The 20,389-nt window shown below is 31.9% G+C and overlaps 1 protein-coding gene and 2 pseudogenes across 4 annotated transcripts; all 3 read left to right on the plus strand.

Moving 5' to 3' along the window:
- The first annotated feature begins 467 nt into the window (after positions 1 to 467).
- Positions 468 to 541, plus strand: LOC136228358 (small nucleolar RNA snoR127; annotated as a pseudogene).
- A 13,576-nt stretch (positions 542 to 14,117) lies between these two features.
- On the plus strand, positions 14,118 to 15,995 carry LOC136225931 (transcription termination factor MTERF15, mitochondrial-like). 4 transcript variants are annotated; one of them, XM_066014107.1, is made up of 3 exons: positions 14,118 to 15,250; positions 15,329 to 15,451; positions 15,802 to 15,995. In XM_066014107.1, exons 1-2 carry the CDS (start codon positions 14,281 to 14,283, stop codon positions 15,445 to 15,447), a joined length of 1,089 nt encoding a protein of 362 aa, XP_065870179.1. In that variant the 5' UTR covers positions 14,118 to 14,280; the 3' UTR covers positions 15,448 to 15,451; positions 15,802 to 15,995. The 4 variants fall into 4 exon arrangements, with proteins under 4 accessions (XP_065870179.1, XP_065870175.1, XP_065870177.1 ...); XM_066014103.1 differs by having other exon boundaries at positions 14,118 to 15,451; XM_066014105.1 differs by having other exon boundaries at positions 14,118 to 15,451; positions 15,825 to 15,995.
- A 1,197-nt stretch (positions 15,996 to 17,192) lies between these two features.
- LOC136226196 (scopoletin glucosyltransferase-like) lies at positions 17,193 to 19,939 on the plus strand (annotated as a pseudogene).
- The last annotated feature ends 450 nt before the right edge of the window (positions 19,940 to 20,389 follow it).

The raw sequence follows: 20,389 nt of genomic DNA on the forward strand, positions 1-20,389 counted from the left end.
AAATAAGTACTGGATTTTAAGTGCTGAATATTATAAGTGCTGAAAATATTGAATGATATAATTGTTATAAAAATATTAGTTGATAATATTTAACTTAAAATGTTAAGTTAAATATTTTGACTTATCAAAATAAGTGCTTTTTAACTTAATTTACTAATTTATGTGGTGAAGAAATAATTGTTATCAAACGCACTTAAATTAAATAAGTACTTAACATTTTAATTTAAGTCATTAAGTGGTTTATCAAACAAGGCCTCACACAATAGAGCGTTCCTTCCATTGGATAAATTTGCTAATAGATTGTGATTCAAAGGTATATAATCTTTTTTGTGCTTCATGGTGTTCCATTTTGCTTGTAATGCTAGAGTTTTAGGTCCTTATGAGGTTATTTTTGTTCTGTTTGCCTATCAAACCACGCCATATCTTCTGAGGCATTCCAAATGAGCTTAATGTTTTTAGTTCCCCCTCTGAAATGATGTTATTTTGCCAAATCAGAAACAAATGTGCTCCATAAGGCAATGTATGTCAACAAGGCTTCGGTTAGTTATTGCAACGGCATATAAACACTTGATGCAACACGGTTGTCTATTCCATGTAATTTGATTGCAGTAATACCCAGTGGTAATTTTAGAACTGCCATCAATTGATACAGGTCAGTTGTCCGGGTGAAGTAATTGAGAGACACTTCTCCCTAAACGTCATAGTTATTAAAGGCGCGCTTATGGCACATGGCGCGCCAGGCGCAGGCCTTAGCGCCATGGCGCGCGCCTGGTGTGCCATTTTGCGCCAAAGGCAGTTGCCAAAGGCGTGCCTTGGCAGTTAGAGGCAGTTATGAGCTGTTTTTTGGTAGTTACTTTATATATTTGGAATGGAACACCTGTTATATTAACAAAAAGTATTAAAAAGGAGAGAGATTATAGGTTTTAAACTAAGTAGAAGACGAAGAGACTCTTTAAAGAGGAAGAGACAAAGTCATTTGAAGAGTAAGAGACAGAGTCATTAAAAGAGGAAGAAGTTTAGTAGAAAGAAAACACATCAAACGGATTCAAACAACAGAAACAAAGAAGCCAAAGGGAATTCAACTTCAATAGCTTGATGATCAATAGTTTGATGATGCCTTAGATGAGGAGTGTGATAGTGATGATGAGGAGTGATGGATTTGGAGAGTTTTGATTAGGAGTAGAACTTAGGAATTAGTATTCAACTTTCAAGTTTTCTAATATGGGGTTTATTTTGCATTTTAAAATTTATTTATGCTTAAGATATTTTCATAATTTAGTTTTATGTTAGTTTTATATTTTTATAATTTTTATTTTTTTGAGTGCGCCTTGTCTCGCTATGGCACGTGCCATCGCCATGCGCCATGGCTCTAGGACCCCTTACGCCTTAGTGCGTCGTGCGCCTTTAATAACTATGCTAAACGTCTTATATAACCTTTAGTTTTCTCTCTATATAATGGCAATATTGAGATTATTACTAAATATGTATGAAGAAATGCAAATGCCATTCCTGAGAAGCGTATAAACATGATAACATTGTGTATTACTGGGATTGCAGAAATGCAAGTGTCAATTCGTGGATGCAATATGGTTGTCTTTTCCTTATGAGTTAATTTTAGTGTATTTGATAAGTCAGTTGTCTTGTTGAACTTGAAGTGATTGAGAGATACTAGGTTACTTCTCATGCTCTTCTTGTTGAACTTGAAGTGATTGAGAGATACTAGGTTACTTCTCATGCTCTTGTAAACGTTACTGATTTTCTAGCGAGTTTATTAATTATTATTGTGCACGTTTACGATCTGAATCTTGTCGATTTCTTGACTTGTGGTGTCTCAGATTCTTGAACTAAGTTTGTTATTTTGACTTACTTTCTTCCTGATTCTTAAATTTGGCTTTGATTCTTGGGGTCATCCATTGCCTTTTGGAGGCTATGTTCTCTCAATATTAAGAGGAATTCATGTTTCAGCTTCCTCTTTCCTTATTAAAAGAGTAAAATCTGTTGTTAGTTTACTTATTTATGATGGTAGGCTATTGCTTTTTGCATTTCTGGGAAGTTGATAATGGATAATCACTGAACTCTCTTTATCAATTAGGATTTTGATACTTAGCCTTAGGCACTATATTAAGGCTTGATTGTTTAGTGCACATGCTTTGTCATTTATGTTTCAGCTTCCTCTTTCGTTACTAAAGGCAGTCTTGAGGCATTCCAATAGGTGAAATTGCGGAGATGCTCGGGTATATGAATAACTACAAGAAGTTATAGTTTCATTAGATTGATGCCCTTGAAACCAAGGCACTTCCAATCATTGTTATCTGATGCTTGTTCATTTGTCAATTATTTTAACAGAATCACAATATTAGAGTCTTTTTCAAAATGTTTTATAAATTCAATCATTGTTATCTGATGCTTGTTCATTTTTAATTTATAAATTCAAAAAATTTATGTATGAATAATTTTAAACATAACACAAATTTTTTATTTAATATTATTTTTTCAAGTTTATTTTTGTTCTGAAAGGAGTCAAGTTTAGTTTTCAAGGTGATTTTTTGCAAACGAGGATCCGAAGTTTATTTCGTTAGCAAACATAGTCAAACATGCTAACGACGTAAAAAAATAATGGTGTGGCATTGGGACCCGAATTTTAGTTTGATATTGGAACCCTAATTTTTTCTATCTTTATGATTTGCCTCGAGACAAGAGGTTCATTAAGAGGAGTATATGTAGCTTTTGAGATTCACTTCCCATGGTTTGATTGCTTTGAAATTAACCAAGAAAATAAAAAGATGAAGTAGAAGATAGATGAATCTTGAATTTATAACGAAGAAAACATAAGAAATTCTAGCTTAATTGCCTTCAAAAAGTTATATCCATGTGGCATGGTAGCATTGCAAGGCGCCATTAATTAAGCAAGTTGAGATGATGGAAATGTTTTTTAAGGAAGTTGAGCTAGAAAAAGATCGTTTTAAGAAAGTTGATGTGACGGTTATTTGAAGCTAAGTTGAAGTAGCACAAATTATGTTTGAAAGTTCCACAATATATGACATTTTGTTTCAATCTATCCACATTAATTTACTTTACCAAATATATTCCTATTTAAGTTGGCTTTTTTGCCTTGGGGATAGATAAAGTTACTAGTGGATGCAATTAATATAAGAGAATCTCAAATGGATAATACTATTAACAACTCAATAGTTAAGACACATCATCAATGTGGGACCAATTTAATTAACTCTCATACCACTAAAATATCCCTTCCAATAGATAATACTACAAACACTCAATAATATGAGACCTACAAATTAATTTAATAATATATTATAACTTTTTTAATAAAAAATATATATAAAACTCAATAGCTGCCAAGGCAGCTTTTGAGGTGATCATACCGCTTGCTACATACCAAGCGGTATGATCATGGGGAGAGTTTATTAAACTCTCCCCCATGGTTCATACTACTTTTGGAGGTTAATGAGCTTTTCATTAACCCCTATTGTAGATACTAAGGGTAACAAAAATTTTTACTTAAAATTAATTGCATTTCTTAATTAGTGTGCATTAAACTTAAAAGACTTCTACTGTGGACCAGAGGGAGTATCATTTAGTTTTCTTAAAAGAAGTTGAAACTTCCTATTTTAGTGAATTCTACTAGGAAAATATTTATTCTTTATGTTTGTTTGTTTATTTATTTATTTTACTTAGTGTTTTGTAACTTGTGTGTACTAAAATGTTGAGTCATCTTTACTTGAGGTGTATTTTTTGGATAAAATAAAATATAAATACCAACAGGTGAATTAGGGTAAAGTTCAGATACCATCAGTATAATTTATTCGTCAAACTCGCGTTGATCAGTCATTGACTGGTAAAATATACCAAATTATCGAGTCATTGTTACTTCAGATATATATTTAGCACAACAAAATATAATCTAAGTAACTAGTGTAAAGTTCAATACATTAATGTAATTTCCCCTCATAAAAAAAATCTAGTTCATTTTTACCTTTTTCAAAGTTAATTGAAGAAAAGTTGCTGGGTCAAGAAAAATCATTAAAAAATTATATTTTAATTGTATTATGAGTGTAGAATGATTCATCAAATTGTTTTATCTAAAGAAATTAAGACAAAAGTTATATCAAAGTTAATTAAAGGAAAAGTAATTTAAAATTGAATTACAATGCTGCTTATTTTGTCAGAAACAACATAGTTCGTTCGGTTTCCTTGTTTATAATTATTGTGGCAGAACTATCTTATTCTCAATTTGTGTTGTAAAGGAATCGAGATTTAAAAGAGTTTTGATTATTTTGGATTCTTTATCTCTTGTTCAGAATCTCAAGAATGGAAATTATTTTCAAATTGGCTAGGAATTATTATCTCGTGTATTTAGAAAGAGGTCAAGTGCTTTGATCGTGTTGAGTTCATTCATGAATGACACAACTATCTCTCTATCTGATTTAGAAATCTTTATTAAAGATTTCCCGAATTATATTACATATTATGTTGTTAATAATTTTATGTTTTCTTTTCTAACATAATACTGCTATTTATAAGTAAATAAATACATAAATTAAAAGGTAATTTATCAAGTAACCGTTTCTATTTTGGAGATTTTAAATAAAAGGGAAAAGCTATCAAAATAGACTCATAATCTATATATAATATAAAACAGTAACAATGGAGCTGATGTGTCACTTCCTTCTTTTTTAGTGATAAAAAATATAATATATTAATTGGCAGGGGTTCGAGTCTTAGGAGCGGCCTCTTGCCAAATAAATTGGCAGGGGAAGGCTTGCCCCCAGTACACCCTTGTGGTGGGACCCCTCCCCGGACCCTCGCTTAGCGGGGACGCGTAGTGCGACCGGACCGCCCTTTTTTATTATATTTATATATATATAAGATTTTTTTATCCGCACTATATCTAAGAGTTCTACAAAATTTTAATTAATCTCTCTAATTCTCTACATATATATATATATATATATATATATATATATATATATATATATATATATATATAGAAAACAGTAACGATGGAGCTCAGGTGTCACTTCCTCCTTTTTTATTGATAAAAAATATAATATAATATATTAATTTTTTAATTATATTATTATATTTATCTATAAAAAGATTATTTTTTCCGTACTATATTTAAGAGTTCTACGGAATTTAAATTAATCCATAAAATCTCTTTAATTCTCTGCATATATATATATATATATATGGGGTTGGTTTTAATGGTGAGCACTAAATTATCTCCATGGGTGGTGAACGATTAATATCCATTGGATCAAGATCTAATGGTCCATAATTTAAGTTGATATTTAATATTAAAAAGGTTTTACCTGCTGACATGTCAGTTGTAACTTAGAATATTGTGCTTTAAAAACGTTTTCTCTTTCCTCAAGATATAACCAATTTTCAAGAAATAATTTTTTTTCTTCAGATGTTTTTATTTTGCATAAGAAGACGTCTTTTTTTGAGTAATTTTGTATCCGTCTAATCAATGTTATATGCATTAAATATATTTCTCTTGATAAATGCTTATTAATTGGGAACATGAAAAGCTTGACATTGGAAATGTACAACATTATTTATGACAATCAAATACAATATTATTTATAAAGAGTATATCTCCATTTTTCTATCTTCTTATTTTTCATTCAACTCTTTTTTCTTTTCTTTTTCTAATTTCCTCTCCTAACATTAGCACTCTACATCTTTCTCTTATTTTATTTTTCTTCATCAGCTCATTTTTTTCTTTCTCAGACTCTCTCATCCTTTTCCGTTTTTTTCTCCTCTAGATATGTCCCCTTAAGTCTTACATCTCTTTTCTTTTATTTAGTCCAACCCCTCTTTTATTTTTTTTTTATTTTTTTGTTTATTATCTTCACAAATCATACCCCCTTCTTTCCACATCCCTATCTCTTACCTTTTTTTTTGAGATTTTGGTCTTCTAATTAATGGTGTTGTCCCACCTATTTATTACTTTCATCTCTTGTCTCTGCCTTTTTTCTTTTCAAGTCTCCTCCTCTCTTTCTTCCATACTTTTGTCTTTTATTGATTTTCTTGTTTTAACTTAAAACTAAGTAATAATAAGTGTAATGGAATTACGTAAACTAAAAACTAATAATAATAATATCAAAAAACGATGTTTTCTTTGTTCAGTTTTTCTACATTTTTAGACTATTCAGACAAGGAGCCGTTTCTAGCTTTTCTCATCGTGTTCCAAACCGTGATCCCATACGACGAGACGTGGGGCCCACCTGCAACATGCTGAGCAAAGATAACTATAATTCCATCACAAAGGTCGAAAAAGTTCATGCTAATAGTAACATAACATAACGTAACGTGACGTGATGTTACGTGACGTGACGTAACGTGACATGACATGACGTAACGTGACATAACGTACTGTAACATAATGTAAGGTGACATAACGTGATGTGACGTAACGTAACGTAACGTAACGTGACGTGACATAACGTAATACAACATGACGTGACGTGACGTGACGTGACGTGACGTGACGTGACGTGACGTGACGTAACGTCACGTAACGTGACGTAACATAACATAACGTAACGTAATCTAACGTAACGTAATGTAACGTAACTCGACGTGACGTAACGTAATGTCACGTAGCGTAACATAAGTAATCTAACATAACATAACGTAACGTAACATAAGGTAACATAACTTGACATGACGTAACGTAACGTAACATAATAATATAAGCTCAATTTATGTAAAGTTATTAAGTTACAAAATCAAAATCACATCTTTAGAAATAATTTACGAAAATGAAATATTACTGAACTGAAACATCACTAAACTGAAAATCCTTAAGATTGTAAGGTCAATTTGTAAATCTTTAGTTTTTTTTACATTTCTTTAAGCTTTCAACTTAGTGTAACGTAACGTAACATAACATAAAGTAACGTAAACTAGCGCAACTTAACATAACGTGACCTAATTTAGTGTAACTTATTGTAACGTAACATAATGTAACCTAACCAAACTTTACTGAACCGAAACATCACTAAACTGAAACATTACCGAACTCAAACATCACTTAACTAAAATATCACTAAACCGAAATATTACTGAACTAAAACATTATAGAACTCAAACATCAATAAACTGAAACATTACTGAACTGAAATATCATTAAACTGAAACATCACTGAACTGAAACATTATTGAACCGAAACATTACTGAATTGAAACATTACCGAACAAAAACATCAAACAACACTAAACTGAAATATCACTGAACTGAAACATCACTGAACTGAAACATTACTCAATTGAAACATTAATGAACTAAAACAATACTGAACTGAAACATCACTAAACTAAAATATCACTGAACTAAAATATCACTAAACTGAAACATCACTAAACTGAAACATCACTGAACTGAAATATTACTGAACTTAAACATTACCGAACTGAAACAACACTGAACTGAAACATCACTGAACTAAAACATTACTCAACTAAAACATTGCTGAACTGAAACAATACTAAACTGAAACAATACTAAACTGAAACATTACTGAACTGAAACATCACTGAACTAGAACATCACCGAACTAAAACATCACTAACCTGCAACATCACTGAACTGAAATATTAGTGAACTTAAACATCATTAAACTGAAACATCACTGAAGTGAAACATTACTTAGCTAAAATATTACTGAACTGAAATATCACTAAACTGAAACATCACTGAACTGAAACATTACTGAACTAATTTTACTGAACTAAAATATCACTGAACTGAAACATCACTGAACTGAAACATCATTGAACTGAAACATTACTAAACTGAAATATTACTGAACTAAAACAACACTGGACTGAAAATCCTTAAGATTGTAAGCTCAATTTGTAAATCCTTAGGTTTTTTTATTTCTTTAAGCTTTCAACGTAACGTAACTTAGCACAACTTAACATAACGTAATCTAAATTAGTGTAACTTATCGTAATATAACATAATGTAATTTAACCAAACTTAACATAATACAACTTAGCGGAACTTAATGTAACATAACTAAGTTGTAAAGTAACTTAATGTAAGCTTAATTTATAAATCTTTAGGATTGTAAACTCAATTTCTAAATCTCTAGGACTGTAAGCTCAATTTATAATTCCTTAGAAATGTAAGCTCAATTTATAAATTCTTAGGGTTTTTTTTATTTCTTTAAGCTTTCATTTATTTACAAAAAAAATCATTTAGCTTACAATCCCTAACGTAACGTAACATAATAAATATAAGCTCAATTTATAAATCTTTAGGATTGTAAGCTCAATTTAAAAATTTATCAATGTTAGGAGTGAAATTACTCTTCACTGCCAAGGTTAGGGGCAAAATTGCACTATGTTAGGGGTGAAATTACTCAAACATTACTGAACTCAAACATCATTGAACTGAAGCATCGCTAACTGAAACATCACCTCACTGAAACATCACTGAACTGAAATATTACTAACCTGAAACATTACTCAACTGAAACATTACAGAAATGAAACATCACTAAAGTGAAACATTACTGAATTGAAACATTACTAAATTGAAATATTATTGAACTAAAATTTTATTGAACTAAAACATCGCTGAACTAAAATATTACTCAACAAAAACATCACTGAATTGAAATATTACTGAACTGAAACATCAGTAAACTGAAACATCACTGAACTGAAATATTACTGAAGTGAAACATTACTGAAATGAAACATCACTAAACTGAAACATCACTGAACTTAAATATTACTAAACTGAAACATTACTTAACTGAAACATTACCGAACTGAAACATTACTGAATTGAAACATTACTAAATTGAAACAATAGCGAACTGAAAAGTTATTCAACTAAAACATCATTGAACTGAAATATTACTAAACTGAAACATCACTTAATAGAAACATCACTGAACTAAAACATCATTGAACTAAAATATTACTGAACTAAAACATCACTAAACTGAAACATTACTGAACTTAAAGATTACTAAACTCGAACATTACTGGCCTGAAACATTACTAAACTCAAACATTACACTAAACTCAAACATTACTGAACTGAAATATTACTGAACTGAAACATCACTGAACTGAAACATCACTGAACTAAAACATCACTCAACTGAAACATCACTTAACTAAAACATCACTTAACTAAAACATCATTGAATTGAAATATTACTAAAGAGAAACCTTACTCAACTGAAACATTACTGAATTGAAACATCACCGAATTGAAACATTACTAAACTAAAGTATTACTGAACTAAAATATTATTGAACTAAAATATTATTGAACTGAAATATTACTAAACTGAAACATCTCTGAACTGAAACATCACTGAACTGAAATATTACTGAAGTGAAACATTACTGAACTTAAACATCACTGAATTGAAACATCACTGAATTGAAATATTACTAAACTGAAACATTACTAAACTGAAATATTACTGAACTGAAACATTACTAAATTGAAATATTACTAAACTGAAACATTAGCGAACTGAAAAATTATTGAACTATAACATCACTAAACTGAAATATAACTGAACAGACCACTCAATAGAAACATCATTGAACTGAAACATCACTGAACTGAAATATTACTGAACTGAAACATCACTGAACTGAAACATTATTGAACTTAAAAATTGTAAAACTGAAACATTACTGGACCGAAACGTTACTAAACTCAAACATTACACTAAACTGAAACATTACTGAACTGAAACATCACTGAACTGAAACATGACTCAACTGAAATATTACTGAACTGAAACATTACTGAACTGAAACATTAGTTAACTGAAACATCACTCAACTGAAACATTACTGAACTGAAACATCACTGAACTGAAATACTACTAAACTAAAACATTACTGAATTGTAACATCCTTAGACTGAAATATTACTAAACTGAATATCACTGAACCAAAACATCATTGAACCAAAATATCACTGAACTGAAACATCATTGAACTGAAACATCACTGAACCGAAACATCACTGAATTGAAACATCATTGAACTGAAATATTACTAAACTGAAACCTTACTCAACTAAAATATAACTGAACTAAAACATCACTGAACTGAAATATTACCGAATAAAAATATTACTGAACTGAAACATTACTGAACTAAAATATTACTGAACTAAAACATCACCAAACTGAAACATCACTGAACTAAAACATCATTGAACTAAAACATCACTGAACTAAAACATCACTGAACCAAAACATCACTAAACTAAAACATCACTATAACGTAACGTGACGTAACGTAACGTCACGTGACGTGATGTGACGTGACGTGACGTGACGTGACGTGACGTGACGTGATGTGACGTGATGTGACATGACGTAACGTAACGTGACGTGACGTGACGTGACGTAACGTAACGTAACGGAAAGTTGGACATAATTAATGTAACGTGATGTGAAGTAAGCTCAATTTACGTAAAGTTATTATGTTACAAAATCAAAATCACTTAGTTTCGCAAAAAATGTTACTTTCATGTAAAATTTTTGAACTTTATGTCAATCTCACATCTTTGGAGATAATTTATGTAAAGTTGGACATAATTAATGTAAATTTGTATTTTTAAGTAACGTAACGTAACATAACATCATGTGGCGTAACGTAATGTAACATAACATAATGATTATAATCTCAATTTATAGATCCTTATGATTGTAAGCTCAATCTATAAATCCTCAGGATTGTAAGCTCAATTCAAAATCTTTAGCTTTTTTTTATTATTTCTTTAACCTTTCATTTATTTATAAATAGTCATTGAGCTTACGATCCCCAACCGAACGTAACGTAATGTAATGTAATGTAACGTAATGTAACATAACGTAACGTAACGTAACGTAACGTAACATAGCGTAACGTAACGTAGTGATTATATTCTCAATTTATAGATCTTTAGGATTGTGAGCTCAATCTATAAATTCTCAGGATTGTAAGCTCAATTTAAAATCCTTAGCTTTCTTTATTTCTTTAAGCTTTCATTTATTTATAAATAGGCATTGAGCTTATGCTCCCCAACCGAACATAATGTAACTTAGTGCACGTAATGTAACGCGACGTAACGTAACATAACGTGACGTGACGTGACGTGACGTGACGTGACGTGACGTGACGTGACGTGACGTGACGTGACGTGACGTGACGTGACGTGACGTGACGTGACGTGACGTGACGTGACGTAACGTAACGTAACGTGAGGTAACGTAACGTGACGTAACGTGAGGTAACGTGACGTGACATGATGTCACTTGACATGACGTGACGTAACGTAACGTAATGTAATATTACTGTGAGCATAGACTTTTCTGACTCTTGTGATGAAATTATAGTTACTTTGCTTAGTACGTTGCAGGTGGATCCTGCGTTGTGTCGCGCGGAATCACGGTCCGAAATTTAATAAAAAAAAAGGTTAGAAACAGCTCATTATCTTAGTAGTCCGGAAATATGGAAAAACCGAACGAGGTACAAACCGATTTTAGAAATATAAGAATCCAAAACCCAAGACTTCTGATATTTATCCATATTTTTATTATTTACATTATCTCATATTATTGTCCATATTAGTATATAGTTCACATAATTTTTGTTCTACTTATTATTATAAAAAAATAAAAAAAACAAATAAATAAGAAGAGAGGGAATGGACCAAGGAAAGAATCAGGAAATAAAGAGTCCAGGAGACTAAATAATAAGGATTAGGGAGATCAGTGAAGGAAAAAAATGGGGTTCTAAAAAGGGGAGAGCTAATAAGAACAGAAAAAACGAAATGGAAGGGAAATTATTTTAAATGATTTCATGTACAAATTATTTTTATGGATTTATTATAGAAAGAGAGTATTTTTGAAAAATATGGACAATTATTTATTATAAAGAGAAATATACATTTAGGTAACCTGATAATCTATTGGTAACCTGTTATAGCAGGTCATTTAATTAAAATATATTAATCTCCATGGATGGAGACTCACCATTGAGAACTCCTCCATATATATATATATATATATATATATATGACAGTAACGATGGAGCTGAGATGTCACATCCTCCCTTTTTACTGATAAAAAAAATAATATAATATATTAATTTTAATTATATTATTATATTTATCTATAAAAATATTATTTAAAGTAAATGTGAAAATAAAATAATAATATTTAATTTATATAGCAGCTTTATATCATTAATTGTAATTATTAGATTATATATTTGTTAATATTTATATGTTAAGATGAATCCGTGCATCGCACGGGTCAAAAACTAGTTTTGAATAAAATATTAATTTAGATTCCACATATAAAATAGCATAAATATGTACTTTACGGTTCGATTTTATTTATATTATTATGTTAAATTACATATGTTAACGACATAGTTTATAAATTAAGCCTAGATCAATAAATCTACGCGGTTGCAACAAAAAAAAGGATTCAGATCCGAATGTTCGGAATGGTCTAAAGGATGAAGTTGTTGGAAAATTTTGAATAAAATTATATATTAATTTATATACTAACAAATACCTCTTTTCATGAATAGTCGTGTCTATTGTGTACAGTCGTGTTCGTACGAGAACAGTCGTGTCTGTCCGTGTACAGTCATGTTCGTTCGTGAAAAGACATATCCTTTCAAGTTCTATTTATATAGAATGGATTGTCAAATTCACAAACGGTTAGAAAAATTATTCTCTGAAACTTTTCCTGCTCTTTGTCTGTTCATTATTGTTCTTATTTTCCTACTCCGGTGATAACTAGGCTACACACAGTTTGAGTTCGCTTGCGTAATCTGTTGTATCCTGGGAGACGATCGTCAATAGCGACGACATCGTCTTAAGGAAACTGCTAATACAAGCCTCAGATTTGTCTAACTCTTTCCTTTTAATTTCTAGTTTTATTGTTCGTATGTTTTTCTTTGTTCATTTTGTTTTTTGGTTAATCACATCTAACATTTCTAAGACATACGTAATCGTTTGTCTAACATTCTTAAGACAGAGATTTTGTTCTCTGACTTTTTAAAGAGAATGTCTAACATTCTTAAGACATACGTAATTGTTTGTCTAACATAAGTTTGGATTGCAGATTTCTTTCTACAGATTTGGATTAACGAGAAATATATTGTTGTTGTGTGTTTTTTTGTGCCTTTTATGGGCTCTTTTTGCTCTTTGTAGTCAGTTACATCCCTTCGTGGATTTTGTATTTGCTTTAGTCTGTAATCATGTTAGGTTTTATTCCTTACATTTTGCTTGTTGTATTTCTTCATATTTTATCTAATGAAATTACAAGCATTTCTCAAAAAAAAAAAAAAAAAAAAAAAAAGCCTAAATTACACTTCAAAAAAAAAAAACTCATACTATCTTATCCCTGAGTGCTGCCCGTGCCTTTGACAGATGTGGGAATCCCATCAAAACGACGTAGTTTTACTCTCTTTTCTTCTCTCTTTATTAGAGCAACTCTAATGGTGTGTTGGAGGGACGAATTTACAATTTTGAAAAATTGCAAAAGACCCTCTAACCACTAGAGACTCTCTTTGCCAAGTCTCCAAACTCTGACGAGTCTCCCGTTCTAGCGACTTGCTAGAAAAAATTACGTGGGCCACATTCTTTTATTATTTGTTTTTAAATTCATTTTAACAGTACATGATTTTTATTCTTTTTATTTTATTGCTTCATGCTTAACTAAATGGAAATTTCTTTGTTTAAAATCACAATAGATATTATGACTTTAATGATATTCTAACTATAATTTTTATAATCTAATAACATTCGGATTTTAAATTTTTTAATCTAATTGATATTAAAACCAAAATCATTTTTCGATTTTAATTTTTTAATATAGTTAAATTAAAAATACTTATTCAATTAAAAATAAATATTCATAAATATTTTTTATTTAATTAATATTAATTTATTATTAATTTTATATTATTATGAAATAAGTTAATTGATTTAAAGTAAAAGAAATAAAATATTATATTATATGTGGGGCCTATTAAATAGTATTTATTGTAGTTAACAACCAGAGATAACTTTGTGTAGAGATTGTTTTAGAGGGAGAGTTGTTAGAAGTGGGTGTTTCTTCTTCAATTAGTTTCTGAATTTCTGAACTTCTTCTGCTGGAATTGGAATTGGAATTGGAATTGCATTTGGGTCGAGGCTTGTCTCCAATCTCGAGCAAAGGTCAGGTTTTCTTTCACAATCTTCAGTTTAAGATTTATATCATGTTTCAATTTCTCTGCAAAACGCTTCTCCATTCTAGAAATGGTTCCACTGTCACACCTCATAACCTTTCAATGGTGGTTTCATTTTCAGTCCGATACTTATCATGTGATTCTGATAATCCACACTCTTTTACTCTTTCTTACCTCACAAAAACATGTGGATTATCTCCTAAATCGGCTCTTTTAGCTTCTAAAACTCTCCAATTTGAATCCTCGGCGCAGCCTGATTCGGTTGTATCATCCTTGGAAAATTTTGGATTCTCGAAAATTCAAATCTCTGAAATGATCAGAAAGTTCCCTAAAATGCTATGTTGCCATCCCGAGAAGACCATTTCCCCCAAACTTGAGTTCTTTCGCTCTAGAGGAGCTTCAACCCCTGACCTTGTAACAATCTTCACTACCTACCCCTGGATCTTCAACATAAGTTTAGAAAATAAGTTGGTTGGTAATTTTAGTTGTTTTGTTGACCTATTGCAATCCGAATATAAAGCCATTGAATTGATTAAACGAAATGCTCGTGTTCTAAATACTAGTCTTGAAGTTGCTCTAATGCCTAATATAAACACTTTGAGAGAAAATGGAGTGCCGACATCAAGTATTTTGCTGTTAATTCATGCTGATTGGGTAAGTATTGCAACAAATCCAGATAAATTTGGAAAGATCTTGGAGGAAGTCAAGGAAATGGGATTTAATCCTTTGAAGTCACAGTTTGTTTTAGCAATCATAGCATTGACAGGACTGAGCAAATCGAAGAGGGATGAGAAGGTTGCCATTTATAAGAGGTGGGGTTGGTCCGATGAAGATATTATTACAGCCTTCAAGAAGTACCCAACGTTTCTGTCAATCTCAGAGGATAAGATAATGTCCGTGATGGATTTTTATGTCAACAAGTTGGGTTTACACTATTTAGTCATTGTGAATTGTCCTCCACTACTCGGATATAGCTTGAAGAAGAGGCTCGTTCCAAGAGGTGCAGTTATTGAATTTCTGTTATCCAAGGGTCTGGTCAAATTGAATTCAAGCATAACTAGTTTGTTCACATGTTCAGAGAGGCGTTTCATGGAAAAATATGTGAATTGTCATGAGGAAGCTCCTCGTTTAATTCAGCTGTATAACCACAAGTTAAATCTTTCAGATGCAAGAAAATGTGGAGAAGATGAAGAATGACAAGGTGATGCAAATTTACTTCACTGCTTTTTCTGCTATTCTTGAATGAATTTTGAAATTCCTTGTGAAGTTGGAATCTATAACATTGAAATTCTTGTCTACGTTTGGGAATTTTATCCTGTCGGGTGAAGATATAAATTTGTGCTGCTTTTTTGGTATAAAACTATGGATGAGGCCCTGTTCCAACTCTAAACAACCTTTGTTTTGCTTGAAATGGCCATGGGATATTCGACAAGGTTCCCGGACCGGAATCCTAGTTAATGCACCTTTGAGGGTCTTTGGATATTGAAATCTTTGCAAGTGCTTTCAAATCTTTCAATTCAATTCCTAAATCCTCAAGTTTTACTGGATCAGTGCCTTTAATCCAAACGAATCAGGTGTCAGAAGCAGCCCGGATAACAGTTTGAAGTGCCAAATGAAAGTTCCGACTGCTGAAGTGCAAGGAGAGGCAGAGCAAAGAGCATTTGCTTTGGCATTAGGCGAGAACAGGAATTGAAGTTGGCTGAACATTGTAATGGAAGATGCAGAGACTGAGAAAATGGCTGTCTGAGGTTTTAAACTATCCTCTCAATATATTTATTTATTTTCATTATTAGATAGTTGATATGCATTTAAATCATGATGATTGTTTGTTGCTATTTCTTGATTCCTCTGTGTCACAATTATTCAAATTATGCCTATTTCAAGCGAATTGCTATATTTCCTATTCTTATTTAAGGTAGGTTAGAATTAATAGGGTGATTTAAGGTAAGTTAGAATTATTAGGGCCATGAATTTAGGAAGACTAGTATACTTTCCTTTTCCCATTTTTCCTATTTAAGAGAATTGTACTGTACCAATTCATTATGCAAATTGATTAATGAAATCTTTATTTCTTTCTTCTAAATTCTCTCTCTATTCTCTCTTTTCTCTGGTTATCTCGATCTCTCTCTAACCTTCAATCTTCTTTCTCTATTCTTCTCTTCTCCTAAGATCTTTTCTGCCCTAATCTTACTGTCAGAAATCCTAATCCTGACACTCTGAAACATAACATTAGCATGTTTCAAACTATTTCTGCTATCAATTTCTTGGAGAATTATATTAAATATCTACTCTTGGCATATTGAATTCTGTAACATGGATGATTAAGTTCATGCAACGTGCATATGGTTTGGCCGGTTTGCAAACACAGTCTCGTGGTAAAAAACTTTTAAATGGGAGTGTGAGGTTTATGCCGTTAGCAAATATAATCCAAAATGCTAACGGCATTAAAAAAAACTCTGACGTGGCATCCGTACCTATTTTAGTTTGATATTGGAACCCGAATTTCGGTCTTTAGGATTTGTCTGGAGACAAGAGGCTCGTTAAGAGGAGTTGTGAGAGAATGGTAGCCTTGATGTTTTTTGAAGGAAAAAGCTTGTCTGCGGCTTGGAATCATGTGGCCATAAGCCATGAGCCATGAATGGGAAGAAAAGTATGTGTGGCTTTTGAAATTCACTTCCTATGGTTTGGTTGCTTTGAAATTAACCAAAAAAAAAAAAGAAGATGAAGATGAAGTTGCAGTAGCTGTTTAATAAAGTATTTTTTAGATAATTTGTTATAATAACGTTCCCTAAAGTTGACTTAATACTTCTATTTTTTTTGTATTAAGTCAACTTTAGGGGGAGTTATTATAACAAATTATCTAAAAAATACTTTATTAAACAGCAACTGCAACTTCATCTTCATCTTCTATCATTTTTGGTAAATTTCAAAGCAATCAAACAATGGGAAGTGAATCTCAGAAACCACATATACTTTTCTTCCCATTCATGGTTCATGGCCATATGATTCCAATGATAGACATAGCCAAGCTTTTTGCTTCAAGAAACCTGAAAACCACCATTCTCACAACTCCTCTCAATGAACCTCTTGTCTCTATTCAAATCAAAAAAACCCCAAATTCAGATTCTAATATCAATCTTCACATCCTTCAATTTCCTACAATTGAAAGTGGATTACCAGAAGGATGTGAAAATGGTGATTTCACCTCTTCCAAGAATCTAGGATGGGAAGTTCTCTCCAAATTTCTAGTTGCAACACCTTTGTTTCAGGATCCACTGGAAAATTCCTATGAGTAGGGGTGTGCATCATTTCGTTTTTAATCGTATATCGAACCGATTGAATTTGATTTTTGGGTTAGGTTTTTTTGACAGTTCGGGTCGGCGTCGGTTTTAGTTTTAGATGCATTTTGGTATTCGGTTCGGTTCAGCTTAACAAAAAATGTAAAAATCCCGTACCGCACCGAATTACACATGTTCTACATTATTTTATATATACGTATATACATATATTAGATGTTACAAGTTTAGTTTTTCTTAATATTGTTGAGTTAATAAGTCAATATAGATATATTTTGAAACTATCTCAAATTTTTTGTTGTTAGAGATAAATTTTATAAGGAAATATAGTAATTTGTTTTAACTAATTTGGTTTAAAATCGAATGGAACCGAATATTTTGGTTCGATTATATTTCGGTTTTACATACTATTCGGTTCGGTGTCGGTGTCAATTATTTTAGTAGTTTCGGTATTCGGTTATTTCGTTTTGGTTATATTTCGATTTTACATACTATTCGGTTCGGTGTCGGTGTCAATTATTTTAATAATTTATGTATTCAGTTATTTCGGTTCTGTCAATTATTTCAATAATTTCTGTATTCAGTTATTTTGGTTCGGTTCGATTTTGAACTGATGCACACCCTACCAAAGAGAAACCAATCCATATTGTCTTGTTGCTGATTGGATATTTCCTTGGGCTACTGATTCTCCATCCAAATTTGGTATCCGAGGGCTTGTTTCTCATGGAACTTGTTTCTTTTCTTTATGTACTATCATATCTATTCACAAATATAAACCCTATAAAAACTTATTGTCAGATTCAGAGCTCTTTGTCGTTCCGAGTCTTCCTGGAGATATAAAGCTGTCAAGAAACAAACTATTGAAAGCTTGAGTTACGAGAAAGTGAAACCGATGAGATGAGAAAACTGTACGAGTCTTCCATAGAATCGGAGCTGAAGAGCTTTGGAGTAGTAGTAAACAGTTTTTTTGAGCTCGAACCGATGTACGCTGAACATTATCGAAACTTTTGGGGAAGGAGAGCTTGGAGTATTGGCCCGGTTTCTCTTTGTAATAGAGATGTTGAAGCACAAGCACGAAGAGGACATGAAGCATCGATTGATGAACACGAGTGTTCGAAATGGCTTGATTCCATGAAGCCTGATTCGGTTGTTTACTTACGTTTTGGTAGTACAACCAACTTCAAAGCAACTCAGCTGAAGGAGATTGCGGTCGGACTTGAAGCTTCTCGGAAGGACTTTATATGGGTCGTCCGGACGAGCATTGATCATGAAGAAGATGAAGATTGGTTGCCTGAAGGATTTGAAGAAAGAATGGAAGGAAAAGGGCTGATAATTCGAGGATGGGCACCGCAAGTAGTTATACTTGAACACGAAGCGATAGGGGGATTCGTGACTCATTGCGGATGGAATTCAACGCTTGAAGGAATAGCTGCGGGGTTGCCAATGCTGACTTGGCCTATGGGAAGTGAGCAATTCTTCCATGAAAAATTTGTGACAGAAGTACTGAAAATTGGCGTTTCCGTGCATTATAGGTTGGTGTTCATGATCATAGCATTATAAAGAGTGAATGTATAGAGAAGGCTATAAATCAGATAATGGAAAATGAAGAAATGAGAAGAAAAGCTCGTGAACTTGGGCAGATCGCAAGAATGGCAGTTGAAGAAGGTGGATCATCCTATTCTGATCTTAATGTTTTAATTGATGAACTCATTAATTTAAGAAAAGTGGGAATTAATACGGATGGTTATGCTCTTGGTACTCCTGGAGCTGCTGGTTCGGGTGGGATTTTCAGAAATGCTGGTGCTAAAGGGCGCTAATCGCGCTATAGCGTGAAAGCTTGGGAGAATGACTGACATTGTCTTTGGTTAGAATGTGATTCGATTTATGTGGTGAAGCTCTTTAAGTAAGGTTCTTTGGAAGATTAGACAAGATTCGTTAACTTGTTTTCATTTTCTTTCCTTCGGTTTTTTTTAATGTTGTTACGAGACGCATTGGTGCAGCTCTATTTGTATTTCTGTAATTGTTTCATTCGTGATGATTTTAACAGCTTTGAACAATTCGCTTTACTTAGTTTGTTGTTTATGTTGTCTTTTGTTAAAGACAGACCCAAAGATCAATGCCGTTGGTGTCCGTCCTTGAACCGACACCGAGCTTTACATGGAGTAAAATTTTGCTCCGAGTTGCAAACATTAAGAGTAATTTTTTTTTGTACCTTATCCCCTGTTTTATCAAAAGTGTATTTGGAAGATTTCTCTTTTAGTCCTTGAAGTGAATGTTGTTTTCATTTGAATCCTCTTGTTGTGACCTGTTTAAAGACCCACTAGCTCGTCAGTCCATCTAAGCTTGTCCATCATGGATTGAGTTTGAAGATGTATATTCATCATTTGATCCGGTCCGCTCTACCTTTATATATATATTTCATTTTTTAATTTTAGGATAACCATTACGGTTTGTTGATTTCTTTTTATCAATTGAAATTTAATATACTTTATTATATAATACTAGTTTACAAGAATGTATATTATCGTTTCCAAAAAAAGAATGTATATTAGCAATTGTTTGTTTCTTTAATTGAAAGGAATTGTTTGATTTTGTTAAAATTGTACAAATATAACTTCATGGTTGATAAGTACACTCAATTAAATTTTAGTTGCAATTTTATTTGTTAGAGTTATAATTAACTTTTATTTTTTATTTTTTAGTATATATATATTAATTAGACGAGTGTGCTGGACTTTGAACGTTAGGCGCTAGTAAGGTGGACAGACCTCTCAAAGATTAATCGGTGATTAGTCGGAGATTAATTGGGGATTAATCATAAAGGACACACTTAAAACGAAACA

Source organism: Euphorbia lathyris, chromosome 4 (genome assembly GCF_963576675.1).
Source record: "Euphorbia lathyris chromosome 4, ddEupLath1.1, whole genome shotgun sequence".
Classification (NCBI taxonomy): domain Eukaryota; kingdom Viridiplantae; phylum Streptophyta; class Magnoliopsida; order Malpighiales; family Euphorbiaceae; genus Euphorbia; species Euphorbia lathyris.

Excerpts from the sequence above, each read along its gene's own strand:
- LOC136225931 (XM_066014103.1), top strand. The coding sequence starts at position 14,281 with ATGTTTCAATTTCTCTGCAAAACGCTTCTCCATTCTAGAAATGGTTCC.